This window comes from Bufo gargarizans, unplaced genomic scaffold, assembly GCF_014858855.1.
Source record: "Bufo gargarizans isolate SCDJY-AF-19 unplaced genomic scaffold, ASM1485885v1 original_scaffold_1579_pilon, whole genome shotgun sequence".
NCBI lineage: Eukaryota > Metazoa > Chordata > Amphibia > Anura > Bufonidae > Bufo > Bufo gargarizans.
Window position 1 is genome coordinate 365,398 of NW_025334421.1, and position 17,855 is coordinate 383,252.

The 17,855-nt window shown below is 43.9% G+C and overlaps 1 protein-coding gene across 1 annotated transcript in view; it reads right to left on the bottom strand.

Moving 5' to 3' along the window:
- LOC122923413 (dual oxidase 1-like) overlaps nt 1–17,855 on the bottom strand; it is a 119,418-nt gene that overhangs the window by 18,393 nt on the left and 83,170 nt on the right. The window contains exons 18-22 of the mRNA XM_044274222.1: nt 11,100–11,285; nt 9,693–9,909; nt 7,522–7,615; nt 1,275–1,441; nt 240–321 (exon numbers count right to left, since the gene is read on the bottom strand). Of these exons, the coding sequence (XP_044130157.1) occupies nt 240–321; nt 1,275–1,441; nt 7,522–7,615; nt 9,693–9,909; nt 11,100–11,285 (746 nt within the window). The remainder of the gene's footprint in view (nt 1–239; nt 322–1,274; nt 1,442–7,521; nt 7,616–9,692; nt 9,910–11,099; nt 11,286–17,855) is intronic.

Consider the following 17,855-nt stretch of genomic DNA (forward strand, 5'->3'; position numbering starts at 1 on the left):
TCTTTCCCCTGTATGTGTCTGTAGCATTATTATTATTTTATGCAGAAACGCTCGATGAATAAGTTGTACAGAGTGAGACTCCTCACCCAGACTGGCATAAATATACTACATGGATAAATCGGCCCCACAGTGTATAATTTAGTCTTTGGGGAAGTATTTATTACAGTATATTAATAATTAATATATTTCAAAATATTATAAACATTTTGGCACACATAAATGAGCTAATATTGCCTTACCTGTCTGTGTGTTCTTTAGTTCCTTTGTCTATAAATGAAATCTTGCTGGTAATATTGCGAGTGATAATTGGCAAAGTTGATCCTTTAAGGAAAGTAATACCCACAAGTCAAAAGATCATACATATTACATGACAGTTACCATATAGTAATACAATAGAATGTATAAAATACACTTTATACCTTTCCAGATTAATAAAGCTTAACTTATTTGGGCCATGGCAGCTTATTTGTTTTTAGGGAAAATTGATGCCAAATAGTTCTGGTGAATAGGCATCAATATGACAAAGCACTCAAAATAAATGTAAAATATTCCCTGAGAGCTGTAGACATGCAAGCTTGGATCAATCAAGCGCCCATGACTATTGCATAGGTAGCTATAAGACATTTCTGCTAGTGCTTATCTCCCAAGATTCATTTTCATTGAAGGGGATGCTGGAGGACTAATTTTAACTGAAATCTAGGCCGGAATGTTTTTAAATAATAAAAAATTGTTTTTACTCACTTTACCGACTCCCCACCTTTGCTCTGGCCCTCGTATGCCAGAAATGATTTGGAGTACCTGTCCAACGAATCATGACCTTCCTCAGTCAGTGATTGGCTGAGTGGGCAATCCAAGCCATTTCTGGTGAGTCAAGCCCTAGGCCAGGAAGTGAAGTAGTGTGGGGTCCAGAGCAGCAGCCAGAGTACCCCCTTTAAATCCTGGCATCCATTGTTAGTTGTTGCTGTAAATCCAGTGTATCTAGAGGCAGCCTGACTATACCCCCTCACCTGTTATCAGAAAAAAACTAAGTTTGGGCATGCTGGATTTTTATATGTCTGATTCTGTGCCCACCAGGAGAGGATTAATGCTAGAGGCTTCTGGCAACGCAACATAACATTACTTTAAGGGCTTTACAAAATGTAAGCAGTAAGTATATCAATACGTTAAGAAATAGCAAACAATATGAATCAAGTAGAAATACCGTATATGATATTATCTCCAGTTTTAATGGATATTTTAGGGATATACTGGAAGAAACATCAAGGTCATCTTACCCTGAAATGTCATTTGACTTAATACATTGGCATGTTGCTTAAACATAGAATGAAACTGCTCCCATGTGATTTCTTGTGTAGACTGAAGTCCACTCTCAATAAACATACTATCAATGACTTGCTCAGTTTGATCTCTTGAAAGAAAATTAGATAGTTGATTGAAAGACCTAAAAGAAAAAAAAAAGTTGTTTCGTGAAAGCAATTACCATATTTAGAAACTTTGCCTGGATTACATTTTGTTAAGTAGTTGTTACAGCTTCTCATTTTTAAAGCCTGGGGCCCATAAGACGCACCTAGGTTTTTGAGGAGGAAAATCAGAAAAAACAAATTTGAACCAAAAGGTGTGCTTTTGGTGGGTTTTGAACTAATTGTGGTCTGTGGATGACACTGTTATGGGGGGATCTGTGGGTGACGCACTGTTATGGGGGATCTGTGGGTGACACTTATGGGGGATCTGTGGGTGACACTTATGGGGTGATCTGTGGGTGACACTTATGGGGGATCTGTGGGTGACACTTATGGGGGATCTGTGGGTGGCTCTTATTGGGGTCTCTGGATGGCACTGTTATGGGGATCTGTGTATGACAGTTATGGGGGGATCTGTGGATGACACATATAAAGCATCTTATGCTATGTGTCATACACAGATCCCCTCCATAAGTGTCCCTGTAGTGAATGACCCCCAATGCAGGGGGTGGGGGTCGCATCTGCTTTTATAATGATAGCGGGGCCCGTGCAGTGACTGTATTCTACTACACGGGCCCTGCTCACTGTATAATCATATCTCTAATAGTTAATTGTTATGTATATACCGTAATCGCATAATCAGCGCCTGTATACTTAAAAGCGCTCGGTAGGTAGCAGAGAGGAGGGAGCAGGCAGGCTGGGAGGACGGGCGCTGGCAGCGTGAGTCATACGTCATGCGCCCACGCCGCCTGCTTTATTCCTAAAGTGGGCGGCGCAGGCGCGTGACGTAGTGACTCACGCTGCCAGCGCCCGTCCTCCCAGCCTGCCTGCTCCCTCCTCTCTGCTACCTACCGAGCGCTTTTAAGTATACAGGCGCTGATTATGCGATTACGGTATATACATAACAATTAACTATTAGAGATATGATTATACAGTGAGTGTAGTAGAATACAGTCACTGCATGGGCCCCGCTGTCATTATAAAAGCAGATGCCGGCCCCCAGCCCCTCCTCCCTCACAGCTGATACATCCACCGCGCGGCATCGGGGTGGGTGTATCATTGAAAATTCGGCAAAATCAGCAGCATTCGCCCCATAAGACGCACTGCTATTTCCCCCCCACTTTTGGGGGGTAAAAAGTGCGTCTTATAGGGCGAAAAATACGGTACTTGTTGATGGAACCATTTAATTTATCATAGCTCGTATTCACAAATGGGACACAATTCTTTGTGGGGTGAAAATGAAAAAAGAAAAAAAAAACATGATGCCATGGTTTTTGGGTTTGTTTGTACGGACATGAATATGGCCATACCAATGATTTTTTGTATTTTATAATACTGTATTTATATGTATTTTATTTAGTAAAATTAAGACAATAGGCAATCTAATTTTCAAGCATTTCTGTGTTTATATATATATATAAACTTAAAGTGACCCTGGAAAAAAAACTAAAAGTGGCTCCATGTTGTAAGCAAGACCAAATTAACAGAATATAGGGAAACACAAGTAGGCAGGGTCAACATAAGCCACAAGCAGGCAGGGACAGAAGTACTGTAGTGCAGCACAAAATATCGCCCCAGCAAAACCGAATACCGTAGCATAAAAGGCTGCCCTATCACCATACTGAGGATGTTGAATTCGAAAAGTTATCTGGCTCCTATCATTAATTAATGCTGAGAGTATCAGATCATTATATACTTGACCAGCGGCTGTGAGGAGGGCTCGGGCTGCCCCCCCCCCGGCATCAGTTAATTTCACTGTAGGGTCTATGGCCAGTCCACCCCTGGCCGCAGACACATCTTAAAAGGTAGTCTATATCAGAATGGTGATCCTTCAAAAGGTTCAAGGCTGTCATAGTAACTGATCGTTCATGTGTTAAGATTCCTTCTCATGTGTTTTTTTTTTTTTAGCTCTGTATATACAAAAGAAGAGAAAGGAGCTGATATCTGTGGTGCTGGGGCTGTTAGTACACCCAGTAATATACTCAATTGGCTAACTGTAGATATGGTCCAAGCCAAGTTAAATAAGGTAAATGTGAACAAGGCTCCGAGTCCAGATGGATTACACCCAAGAGATCTTAAAGAGTATTGATGTGCCCCTGTTTATAATTTTTTTAGTTGGCGCAAGGGAAATGTGGTGCCCATATTCAAAAAAGGATCTAGGTAATCCACAGGTAATTATAGACCAGTTAGTTTTACTTCTGTTGTGGGAAAAAAGTTTGAAGGACTCTTAAGGGACTATATACAGAAGTATGTGACTGTAAATAAATGAGGAGGCGAATAGAAGCCTGGACAGAGGAGCGGTTGTGGATGTAGTGTTTCTGGATTTTGCAAAGGCTTTTGATACTGTCCCTCATAGACGTTTAATAGGTAAAGTAAGGTCTATAGGCTTGGAAAGTATAGTTTGTAATTAGATTGAAAACTGGTTGAAAGACTGTGTCCAGAGAGTTGTGTTCAATGATTCCTATTCAGAATGGTCACGGGTTATAAGTGATGTACCCCAAGGTTCAGTGCTGGGTCCTCTATTATTAAATTTATTTATTAATGATATCGAGGACGGGATTAATAGCACCATTTCTATTTTTGAAGATGACACCAAGCTATGTACGGTAGTACTGTGCAGTCTATGGAAGATGTCCATAAAATACAAGCTGACTTGAACACTCTGAGTGATTGGGCATCAACTTAGTAAATTAGGTTCAATGTGGATAAATTTAAAGTACCGCATCTTGGTAGTAATAATCTTTGTGCATCATATGTACTAGGAGATGTAACACTGGGAGAGTCACTTATTGTCACAGATATACCAAGACATACGGACGTCTCCGCAACATTGAGTGGCAGGAGATCTTTGAGACTGTCAACACATGGTTTGATTTGACATGTTTACCTTGTTGATCAATAGGCGTATGTGTTATTTCTGGTACTGGCCACATCCTTAACCTCCAGGTGTTGCTATTGTGGTCATTTAACTTTCTCTATTTATAGTTGTTTCTCCCACAATGCTGTGCAGTTTATAGCTTCAGTTGGACCCGTTGACAGCTGGTGTTTAGTGAAGAGCAGCATAGGCAATATTCGTTTTTTTAGTGATATTTTGCAAATTTTTAACATAATATTCTAAATAAATTCACGAATTCTAGAATTCGTGATCTCGAGTCATTATTTTCACGATTGCGCAAATCGGCAATAATGATGCACATTTTTTTGGCAAAATACATGCAACTTCACATTTTTCAGGTCTAAGTAGATATTACTGATTGGTGCACTAAGTATTGTTGTGACATCACAGCACTATGTCTGTAGCATGTATGTATGGACAGCAGAGAAACAGTAATTCCTATCACACTATCTAACACCCTGCACTGGAACCTATCAGATACACTATATCAGTATGTAACCTACACTGACTATCTCCCACTTACTATCTGTATTATATATATGAGCTAACTATCTAATGTAATTGGATAAGGAATAGGATCCAGATGAAAGCACAGAGCACAGCAATGTCACTGCTTTCTCTCTCTCAGAACTGAAAGAACTGCAAAAAATGGCTGCTGGGGAGTTTCTTATATAGGCAACTTTCCTATTGGTTGCTAGGGATGTTGCTAAGCTCTGACAAAGATATTGCAGACTTCTCATTGGCCCACAAGCAAGAAGGGAGGTTACTGATGAAAAAAAATAACTTGAATATTCGCCATTACGAATATATAGCACTATACTCTACAGCTTTGCAAATTCTCAAAGTGCCGATATTCAAGATAAAAATTTGCGATTAGAATATTCACGACCAACACCAGTGGTGTTTGGATCTCGGCTGAGTTCCTGGTGGTGCCATAGCTTCTTGAAAGTTAAGTGTTACCTTTCCCTTTGTATTTTGGCTATTCTCTGTTATGAATTTCTTTATTGTTTTGTATTAGGCCTTAGAGAGACTCCCGTTCATCCTTCCTTTTGGAGGAATGGGATGTCTCATTCCTATCACTAGTACCAGGGTCCTTTAGGGTGAGATAGGACTTTAGGTATTCCTGTGTATGAACTTAACTACCTCTAGGGTCTGTTCATACTGGTAGTCAGTCAGGGCTTTGATTAGTGTTTTCACTAGGAGGTGTCCATCTTCCTTCAGGCCTTATTTCCTTTTCCTTTTCCCTCCTATGTTTGGGGTGGGGTTTCCCTTCCACACTAGAGCAATGTCCTTGTAGATGGTAGATTAAATAACAGCATACAATGTCAATCAGCTGCTTCTAAGGCTACCAGGACATTGTCATGCATTAAACAAGGCATGGACTCGCGGGGCAGTGATGTAATATTATCACTTTACAAAGGGCTGGTGCAGCCTCATCTGAAATATGCAGTTCAGTACTGGGCACCAGTCCATAGAAAGTACGCACTGCAGCTGGAAAAAGTACAGAGGAGAGCGACTAAACTGATAAGGGGCATGGAGGGTCTAAGTTATGAAGAAAGATTAAAATAATTACATTTATTTAGTCTTGAGAAGAGATGTCTAAGGGGGGACATGATTAACCTATACAAATATATAAATGGGCCATGCAAAAAATACAGTGAAAAACTGTTCCATGTCAAATACCCTCAAAAGACAAAGGGGCACTGCCTCCTACTGAAGAAGAAATAGTTCAGTCTCCAGAAGCGTCAAAACTTCTTTACTGTAAGAAATGTGAATCTGTGGAATAGACTTCCTCAGGACATGGTCACAGCAGGAACAGTGGACAGTTTTAAAAAGGGTTTAGATGAATTCTTAAAATTAAGTGACATTAATGCTTATGAAAATGTGTAGAAATCTGAGTCTCACTTCCTTCTGGGATTCGCATCCCCACCTATCCCTTGGCTGAACTTGATGGATTTATGTCTTTTTTCAACCGTATTAATTATCTAACTTTACAACACCTAGTTAGCTGACTTACTTTACAACAACATTATACACAAATAGTCCATTTCCATCTAAGCCATGATTGAGGCACAGTGAATTACTTTCTTTGGCACATTTGCTTCATAAATATGTCTACAACATGATGCAGTATTTTGTGGCAGAAGAGTTGAACAGTATGCCACATTTTAGGTAAAAGGTAAAAATAAAAAATGTTCTAGACGTCATTTTACTCGGGCTGTATGGATTACTCATTTTAAAGCTGGCCATATATATAAGATTAAAGTCGTCTGAAATTGCCAATTTCCACTAATGATTGTTTTAAAAAATAATGGGAATCATCATCTGTGATGGTCTGCTGAAAATGTGATTGGATAGGTTGGAAGATTTTGGCCCCTGTCCTATTAAATTACTTGTGTAAGCATGATCATCTGAATTTAGCCAATAATTTGCCATTCTGTTCTGTCATTTTGCCATTTTCTAAAAACGGAGTCCCTGATCGGCCAGTTTAGTCTGTTATGTTGCTGGTGTTATTGTTGTTACCAACAATCGAACAGATGACTATTTTCTTATGTATATGGCAGGCTTAAAACATTATTCCCAAATATACAGATATGGTCATTTCTTAAGACTGGAGTTTTAGACGCTGGTTTTAATAAAGCCGCTTGTGCTGGTGGTGGATCCACCGAAGTCATGTAGAGGCACTGGCCTCTACATAACTTAGGCACATCCAGCGCCACTTCTAAACCAGGCATAGAAATTGATGAATGAGACGGGCCAACCAGCCATGCCACCCTCACTTTTTTAGACCGGGCGTGATCAGGGAAAAGTCACAGATTGCGGAGCAACTAACCACTACTCGCCAATCTGCGCCTGAAATACGCCTAATATAGGCACATTTCAGGTTAATAAGTGACCCCTATAATGTCACTCTGCCCAATGCCACAGTCAGAGTATTCTCCAGATTGAGTTCAAGACCTGTCAGGAGTAGCATATTTACAACATGTAGTAGATATCATTTTGTCTCCTAGTAGAGTAGTCAGCAATTATTATCTATGATGATGTAAACAATAAAAAGATTGACTTGTAAGTATTATGTTATTATATCATCATGCAAGTATTTTGTGACACACATACATATGTGTTTAGTGTATATATTTGCATAGTTGCAGAAAATCTACAAACCTGAGCATCTGAGTAAACTCTTCCTTAGTGAGGACTCCAGTTTCGTTAACATCGTATATTGCAAACATAAATCTTAACTTGTTTTCCACTGAGTCTAAAATAAAAAATGAAAAGTTATGAAAATATATGGGATAAAGTATGCAGAAGGCTGGAATTGACAAGCTAAAATGTTTTGTATATGGCTATACTTAAAGGGACATTTTCATCAAAATAATTTGTATCACAAATTATTGACTCATCTGTGAATATTCTAGGTATTTAAAAAAATGGGAGGATGGTTTTCTACATGTAATTCTAAGCCACTCTATGTAGTCTACTTCCTATCCTGGCTCTTAACTTCCTCCTTGGTTTTTACAGCACAGCAGACCTTGCTCAATGTTTTCAGTCAGACCATTCACTGTGACCAGAGAGATACCCCCTTTGTAGTGACAGTGAAAGACCCTATATACATTAGTGTAATGTTGGCCAAACCTGCACCCGATAGTTTAATGTGTGTGGGTTTCCGACAGATGTCGGAGGAGAGAAGGATTAGGTAAAGTTAAAATTTTTGGCCAATCCTTTTGCTCTTCCTGCAGATAAGCCACCAGTACAAGTTTCTGGCAGCAGCTTTCTCCCCTCTACTCAATGTATGGGGGAGCCAGGAGTGACCCGGGTGAAATAGCTGTAAGGTGAACGATTGTTCGAGCTATTGAATGTGTATGGGTGGCTTAAGAGCATCATATAATGCAATAATCAATTCAGTGGTCTTCGTGGCCAATCTTTATTTAGTCCTATAAAGAGCTGTCATTCTGTGTTTAATCTAATTCTACACCTACTAATATTGTGAGAATTAGCTTTCAGATAACATCTTCCACTCAAATCTGAAATAACAATGAATTGCTTGTTTCTAGAGGAGGCCTTATAATTTGTGTTGACTGCTAAGAAGGAAAATATTTTATATTTAATTTTCAATGTCATAATACTGCCAAAATGAAAAAGAAAAATTGGCAAAAATATAAAAGTTTTCTATTAAAAATACCTCTTTTCTGATTGTACCCCTTTAATAAGTTATATATTGAGTTTTCTGCTTTATAAGCCCTCATGCACGCGGCCGTTGCCTGGCTCTGCCCGTATTGTCTCCCGCAAACAGCTTGAATCCGCAATCCATGGGGTTTCTCTCCGTGCCTCCGCATTGCAAAAAAATAGAACTTGTTCTATTTATTTGCGATGCGGACAGATCACGGACCGTATCACACAGCAACGGCTGTGTGCATGAGGCCTAAAAGGCTTTTACCAGATTTTTATACTGATGACCTATCCTTAGGATAGGTAATCAGTATCTGATCGGTGGAGGTCTGACACCCGGGATGTCTGTTTAAAAAGGCACCAGCTCTCCTGTGAGCACTGCAGCCTTCACACAGCTTACCAAGAACAGCGGTATACGTTGTATAGTGGCTGTGCTTGTTATTGCAGCTCAGCCCCATTCACTTCTATGGAGCTGAGCTGCGCCTAGGCCACGTGACACATGAACGGCAGAAAGAAGGCTGCTGCGCTCACAGGAGCGCAGCTACCTTCTAAAACAGCTGATCGGCAGGGGCCCCAGGTATTGGAGCCCATGATCAGATACTGATGACCTATCCTGAAGATACAGTAGGTATAAAAATCTTGGAAAACCCCTTTACCTAAATAATGTATTTCATTTCCTTTAGTTATCACGTTGTTGGGCTAATGTCTGGACTACACCATAAATTTAATTGTACAGGGGTATGACTCAAAGCATATGACTGTTATGTATTTTCCCTGCTTGCGTCATGCTTCAGCTGAAGAGACTGAGACATTGCTTGACTGCCTCAGTTAATCCAACTGCAAGTCTCTCTGTAACTGCCTGGCTATGTTTGTAGTTGAGCAGATTCCTATGAATGCTTCTAAAGATATGAGCTTCCTTATTGGAGAAGTAGGAGGACTTTGTTCTTTGTATTGTTCGCATAAGGAAGCAACTCAATAGCAATGCCATATCTATTTATCTATCTATCTATATTGCTTTACGTGCTGTTGTACTTGCATGCTGATATTTTTTCTTTATCATCTCTATATACATGTTCTGCTCAATGTAACTGCATTCTTATCATTTTCACCTGGTTCCTGGTTTGGAAACGTTTCATGACAAACAACTATTAAAAAATCATTCTCACCTTTTAATAGTATGCACAGTATGTAGCAGAATTCATTAAAGGACAGGTATCCATTGCCATCCTCGTCAGCAACAGAAAACATGGCGTCCACGAAATGGGCTTTAGGGTCAAGCCCCAATGATTCTGCAAACTCTTCCCTTGACAACTCGCACTTCAGAGCTTCAGAAATTTCCTGCTTGTGAACTACTCCTGAATTTTGCTTCTCAATGTCAAACACCTGAGTGAAAAGGTTATATTTCTATTATATACACAAACCGCCATATGTTACATGGTTAGTTGCGCTGCAATCTGCGATTTCTCCCCGCTCATACCAGGTCTAAAAAAGCGGGCGTGGCGTGGAAGGGCTGTTAGAGGCATAGAGAAAGGTCTAAATGTAAGACAGCTCAGAAGCTGTCTTACATTTAGAAGAGGCGGTGTGTCATAACTCCAGCAGTCCATCGATCTATAGGGTTTTATTAAGACTGCCATCTAAGATGCCGGTCTTAATAAATGACCCCCATAGTTTGCCAACATAGAACCAAAATAGTACCCACATATAAAATTCTGTACATACTAAATGCCAAGCTGTGTCTATATGGAGTGTTACCATACTGCAAACAGTACCTGCATTGAGCTTGTAGGACTAATAAAGTGCCTAACAGTGCCGAGAGAGTGCCATACATCCTATACTTAAACAGTGTCCACATAGCAGCATATTGTGAGCACTTAGAAGAAACAGTATACAGGGGCTGTCCTTCTGCCAAATCGGGTGTGTTATTGCCATTACTCCCTTTACAGCACTGTATTCTTTAAGTCCCAAAGCTCAACACGGCATGGTGGGCAAGACGCTATCTAAGAGGAGGGATAATTATATGAAGTTAAAGGAAAATGACATGTAAAAAATTATAAAATAGACCTATAGTGTAAATTAAAATGTGATTATTATTTTTTTATATTGTACTTCTTTGCTGAGATATGATTGATTGAAGTTACAGACTAATGGCCGACATTGCACTGGTGAGAGTTTCTGATGACATGTCCCCTTATTTCTGTCAAGTACAGTATTGTTACAGAGACCTTGTATGGATTCAGATGCTACCTACTTAATACACCCTTCTCTGGATCATGTAGTTATGTATGTGTGTGACATGTTTAACCATTTGGATGGTTACACATGGTCATCATGACAATAAAGTACTGACAGAATGAGGGCAGGAAATGTCCTCAAAAGTGTAGCTTCAAGCTTTCAGCCTGTACACGTATTTCAGAGCAATCCTGTCTGAACACCAGCATAGGCTGCCTTTCGCAAACCATCTGCTGTGCAACAGTTTGATAGGGCACAAATGGAGCTTCTGTTATGTTCTATTTTAACAGATACTGTATATTTCAACATTTTCTTAAAAATCTACAGTATTTTACATTTCTTACATGGGAGAGTGAATTTCTGAAAAACGTCTCAAGCATCTCTTGTCTTTTTTTCTTAGAAATAGAGTCTTTAAGGAGGTCTCTTTCTCGCAATGCAGTAAAAGTATAGGAAACGCCACAGTCATCAAAAAATGTCTGAAGCTTTTTGATAAAGGCTTCTCTATCATGCTGGTCATTAAAAAAGAGCACCTGTGGTAAAAGATAATGGAGAGAATGAAGAATAATGTATATATAGTATATTATATACTCACTTCTAGCATATAATGAAATGAGTTATTAATGAAAGGGATTCTAAGAATCAGAACAAAATCTGATCTATTTTTGAGATTGCTGCCTAATAATAAGGCTGTTAACAGCCTGCATTTGTGGGAGGGGCGTCTGGCTATTTATCCCCCCTACCTGCCGCTCAGCCAGGCGCCCGAGCCTCACGCTGTACTGCGACATCGCCTTCCTACTCCGGTCAGTATCGTCACTTCCGGGTTCGTGCCGCCGACGTCAGACTCACCACACGCCAACCAGGTAATCGGAGCGCAGCTCGCCCCGCTCCAACTGCATATCGCGCCCGGCCGGGTCTGGGTCCGGTGGTGCGGGGTTGAGATGCCGCTCTCCCCCAGCATGCTCCGCCCCCGCAATTACAGGCGGCTGGGCTGGGGGAGCGGTGTCCTAGCCTCGTGCCTTTCAGGTCATATGCCGCTCAGGACATGTGTCAGGAAGGGTTGGCAGCTCAGTTAGAGGCAGAGCCAGTGTGAGGTTAATTTTGAGACTAGTAATTAAAGTCTCAACCATGCTTCCAGCGCAGGAGGGTCGGCAAATTCTGGCTTTATGTTGCAGGGTTACTCCCGTTTTCTGGGGGGGTCGCAGCTTCGTTGGGCTCCCCAACCCCTCCAGCGGGTTTCCGGCGGGTTAAAATACAGTGCATGTGCCCGTTCAGTGCTCAGGGCAGCATCACATAGGCTGGTTAAAAAAAAAAAAAAGGAGAAATGCATGGTATGGATATGTGCGTACATGTTTGCGTATGTATGCACGTATGCATATATCTATGTATATATGTATTCATTCATATACAGCAGATTTAAGAATCAGTACCAGAATTTGCGGTCCAGGTGGGGGAACTTTTACTTTCCTGTTTCAAGTCAGCGGGTTTTTCGTTTCATGTCCCTGGTTCGCCCAGGTTGTCAGTGTCCCTGGATCGCCCAGGTTGTCAGTGTCCCTGGATCGCCCAGGTTGTCAGTGTCCCTGGATCGCCCAGGTTGTCAGTGTCCCTGGATCGCCCAGGTTGTCAGTGTCCCTGGATCGCCCAGGTTGTCAGTGTCCCTGGATCGCCCAGGTTGTCAGGGTCCCTGGATCGCCCAGGTTGTCAGTGTCCCTGGATCGCCCAGGTTGTCAGTGTCCCTGGATCGCCCAGGCTGTCAGCGTCCCTGGATCGCCCAGGTGGTCAGCGTTCCTGGATCGCCCAGGTTCTGTCTACGTTTTAATGTCAGTGTCCCTGGATCACCCAGGTTGTCGGGGTCCCTGGATCGCCCAGGTTGTCGGGGTCCCTGGATCGCCCAGGTTGTCGGGGTCCCTGGATCGCCCAGGTTGTCAGGGTCCCTGGATCGCCCAGGTTGTCAGGGTCCCTGGATCGCCCAGGTTGTCAGTGTCCCTGGATCGCCCAGGTTGTCAGTGTCCCTGGATCGCCCAGGTTGTCAGTGTCCCTGGATCGCCCAGGTTGTCAGTGTCCCTGGATCGCCCAGGTTGTCAGTGTCCCTGGATCGCCCAGGTTGTCAGTGTCCCTGGATCGCCCAGGTTGTCAGCGTCCCTGGATCGCCCAGGTGGTCAGCGTTCCTGGATCGCCCAGGTTCTGTCTACGTTTTAATGTCAGTGTCTCTGGATCGCCCAGGTTGCCAGTGTCCCTGGATCGCCCAGGTTGTCAGGGTCCCTGGATCGCCCAGGTTGTCAGTGTCCCTGGATCGCCCAGGTTGTCAGTGTCCCTGGATCGCCCAGGTTGTCAGTGTCCCTGGATCGCCCAGGTTGTCAGTGTCCCTGGATCGCCCAGGTTGTCAGTGTCCCTGGATCGCCCAGGTTGTCAGTGTCCCTGGATCGCCCAGGTTGTCAGTGTCCCTGGATCGCCCAGGTTGTCAGTGTCCCTGGATCGCCCAGGTTGTCAGTGTCCCTGGATCGCCCAGGTTGTCAGCGTCCCTGGATCGCCCAGGTGGTCAGCGTTCCTGGATCGCCCAGGTTCTGTCTACGTTTTAATGTCAGTGTCCCTGGATCACCCAGGTTGTCGGGGTCCCTGGATCGCCCAGGTTGTCGGGGTCCCTGGATCGCCCAGGTTGTCAGGGTCCCTGGATCGCCCAGGTTGTCAGGGTCCCTGGATCGCCCAGGTTGTCAGGGTCCCTGGATCGCCCAGGTTGTCAGGGTCCCTGGATCGCCCAGGTTGTCAGTGTCCCTGGATCGCCCAGGTTGTCAGTGTCCCTGGATCGCCCAGGTTGTCAGTGTCCCTGGATCGCCCAGGTTGTCAGTGTCCCTGGATCGCCCAGGTTGTCAGTGTCCCTGGATCGCCCAGGTTGTCAGTGTCCCTGGATCGCCCAGGTTGTCAGTGTCCCTGGATCGCCCAGGTTGTCACCGTCCCTGGATCGCCCAGGTGGTCAGCGTCCCTGGATCGCCCAGGTGGTCAGCGTCCCTGGATCGCCCAGGTGGTCAGCGTCCCTGGATCGCCCAGGTGGTTCAGCGTCCCTGGATCGCCCAGGTGGTCAGCGTCCCTGGATCGCCCAGGTGGTCAGCGTCCCTGGATCGCCCAGGTGGTCAGCGTCCCTGGATCGCCCAGGTGGTCAGCGTCCCTGGATCGCCCAGGTGGTTCAGCGTCCCTGGATCGCCCAGGTGGTCAGCGTCCCTGGATCGCCCAGGTGGTCAGCGTCCCTGGATCGCCCAGGTGGTCAGCGTCCCTGGATCGCCCAGGTTCTGTCTTCGTTTAAATGTCAGCGTCCCTGGATCGCCCAGGTGGTCAGCGTCCCTGGATCGCCCAGGTGGTCAGCGTTCCCGCTTCGCCCAGGTTGTCAGCGTTCCCGGATCGCTCGGGTTGTCAGCGTTCCCGGATCGCTCGGGTTGTCAGCGTTCCCGGATCGCTCGGGTTGTCAGCGTTCCCGGATCGCTCGGGTTGTCAGCGTTCCCGGATCGCTCATGTTGTCAGCGTTCCCGGATCGCCCAGGTGGTCAGCATTCCTGGATCACCCAGGTTCTGTCTTCGTTTTCTAAAAGCCACCCTTCGGGGTATTCAAAAGGAGGGGAAGGGGTCCGTGAGCCATAGGCAACCTGTGTCCGGTAAATTGTTCAGGGATCTTTTTTTCGTCATTGGATGGTAATCCTTTTTGGGCCCTTCACTAACCTGATTTTTTTTTTTTTTTTTTTTTTTTTTTTTTTTTTTTTGATGAAGCATTCCTTATAAGATCCTTTATTATGTAGAATGTTTATTTTTTATTTGTTGTTTTTTATTTTTTATTTGGTCCCATGCTCTGTTTTTCATTTTTTTTTTTTTTTTCAATTAATGATTTTTATTTTCATAAAAAAACACACGTGTATACAAAACACGTGACATATAACATGTAACATGTGACAATACAGGTACATATGTCTCGTTGTACAAAATATTTTCAGAGTATGCAAAATATGTTCAAATTGTACATAATATTTTCAAAGAGAACACAGTGAAGCAAGGAAGTGATTGTCAGCCTACCTCACCAGAAGTGCTATTAGATCAGATACTGAGAATACGTTTCAATATATATATGAATCAGGTAGCTTAGTGAACAGGAAGAGGGGGAAGAGGGGAAGGGGGAAGGGGAGGAAGGGAAGGTAAGGAAAATAGACAGGGGGTCGGGGATAAATAATTTTTGTCCTGATGTACACAAGTTTGAATGGAAGACATCATGAAAAATGTCTGAACTCTTTCCACGGATTCCAAATCTTTAGGAAAACTGGTCTTGTTCTCAGCTCCCAGTGGGAGATTTCCTCCATTCTATATATTTGGTCTATCTTATTATACCAACACTCGAGGCTGGGGGTGTCTCGAGTAAGCCATAACTTCGGAAGAAGTAGTCTGGCTGCGCTTAGCATAAGTAAGAAGAGGGAAGCAGTGTGTTTAGGGATTTTCTGAACTCCTAGGGAGAGGAGGGCTATTTCCGGGATGCAGGAGATATTAGTCTGGCATATTTTGTTGATGGTCTTCAGTATCTCCTCCCACCACCCCCGGATCACACTACAAGTCCACCATACGTGAAAATAAGAACCTCTCTCTGTTTGACATCTCCAACAGAGATCAGAAGCGTCTCTGCTGTACAGGCAGGTTTTGTCTGGGGTTTTGTACCAACGGGATAAGATCTTATAACTGTTTTCCTGCACTCGAGTGCACCTAGAGATTTTGTGTGGAGAGATCAGTATAGAAGAAATCTCAGTCTCCGATAGGGAGCGTTGTAGATCTTTTTCCCATAAGCCCACCATAGCCGGCTTGGGGTCAGAAACTGAGCTCTTTAGATTCTTATATGTTGTGGAGATAGTCTTGGAGGGGTATAGCTTAGTGTTTAAGAGCTTTTCAAACCAGGAAAGTTCGGTATGAGTCGGGGTGCTCTTGAGTAAAGAAAGGGCTTCTTTTTTCAAAAAGCGTAATGTGATTTTAAAGAGGTCGCATATCTTTTGGTCAGGTATCAAGGTCCCGTCTGTGTCAACCAGTGTCTCAACAGGGAAGTCAGAGGTGTGCAGGGCGAGGGGAAAGCTATCCCTAAGCTCTTTTGGGGCCAGGGAGATTACATCCTTAATTAGTAGCAGAGGGGAGGGGAGGGATATGGAGCCTTTATTAGCTACAAACCAGATCCAGGTCTTTAAAGTATTCCTAATTACGGAATTAGGAATGGAGCGTGGACTAGGGAGGGGTTTTCCTGATAACAGAAGGGCCCTCAGAGGAATGTTTAAAAATGCATTCTCAAGCATAACCCAAGATTTGGAGGGGGGGGATCTAATCCAGTCTATAATCCTAGACAGGAGAATAGATCTCATGTATATTTCAGGGTCAGGCAATCCTATTCCTCCCGTTTTTTTGGGTTTGGAAAGAGTGGAGAAGGAGATACGAGGTGCCTTGCCTTGCCATAGAAATTTACGTATATGTTTGTTCAAGAGAACAAAGAAAGTTTTGGGTAATTCTATGGGGAGAGCCTGCATTAAATATGTAAGCCTAGGCATAACGAGGGACATAAGGAGGTTTTTCCTCCCAAACCAGGATAGAAATGGAAAGTCAATTGAGTCTAATTGGGCAATGATGGATGATAATAAGGGTTTAAAGTTTAGAGCATAAAGGTCGTTTAAAGAGGGAGTAAGTTTGACACCTAAGTATGTTAATTGTTGGGTATCCCAGTTAAAAGGGGTGGAGGCTCTGAGAGAGGAGAGGGCCGCTCGGGACAAACCCATGTGTATCACCTGGGATTTAGTGGGATTGACTTTGAAGTTGGATATAGACCCAAATCTGCTCAGAAGTGAGAGAATTATGGGCATGGACTTCAGTGGGTTAGTTGTAATAATCAGGAGATCGTCTGCAAAGGCCGCTAACTTAAATTCCAGTCCCCCTACATGAAGGCCTCGGATGTCTCTCTCCTGTCTCAGAGCCTGCAAAAGTGTCTCCATAATAAGGACAAAGATAAGGGGGGAAAGAGGGCATCCCTGTCTAGTCCCGTTACTAATTGGGAAGTTAGATGAAAGGATTCCATTGACGGACACAGACGCCGAGGAGTGAGAGTACATTGAGAAGACTGAATCGATAAAAGGGTCTGGTAGTTGGAATTTTTGCAGAGTGAGACGGATATAAGACCAGTCTACCCTATCAAAAGCCTTCTCGGCGTCTGTGCCGATCAAGATCAAGGGCGAGGATTTGTAGGAGGCATAGAAAAGGGAGTTCAAGACTTTGGCAGTGTTATCCTTCCCCTCTCGGCCCTTAACAAAACCCACCTGGTCCGGGTGGATCAGTGAGGGAAGGAACTTATTCAGCCGAAGGGCTAACATTTTGGCCACGAGCTTCAAGTCTACATTGAGTAGGGAAATGGGACGGTAGTTGGAACAGGCGGAGGGGTCCTTCCCACCTTTAGGGATTATAGTAATGGTGGCCCTAGTCATGTCGGGAGAAAATGGTTTTCCCTCCAAAGAGAGATTGTAGATTGGAAGACTAACCTGATTTTGAAAGCGGCCATGTATCTCACCTTTTATGGATTCCTCCGGCCCGGTGAGGTTCTGGCGGGTTCAAATCGCCATAACCATCCTCTGAAGCAGCATCTGTTACGGGGCCAGGGCCATTACACTCCCCTGCTACCTTCCACCAAAAACCATTCAGACGGGACCCCCTTCCGAGGTAAATTCTATCCCACGTTGAACGATTGGTGCCCGGTTCAGGTGCTGCATCAACTGCTAGGCCTCATCCAAGGTTCATCACCAGATAGCCCGCTCCTGCCACACGCAGGCAAGCTTCTCAGCACCCTCAATTTATATCTTTCATCCGTGCCCTCGCCCAGGGTCTAGGCTATGACCCCAGGGTAAATTCGGGCCACTCATGTCGCTAGGGGCAGACTCCGCTGTTACTCGGCATCAGGTGCCAGCTCATGTCATCCGGTCCATGGGGCGGTGGCGGCCCTCCTGCTTCACTAAGTACATTCCCAATCCTCGAGTAGAGATTTCTCGCGCCTTTCGATCACTGGCTTTGTAGTTTGCAAAAAGTGTTGTACCTAACTGATGTTTTTTGCCCCCT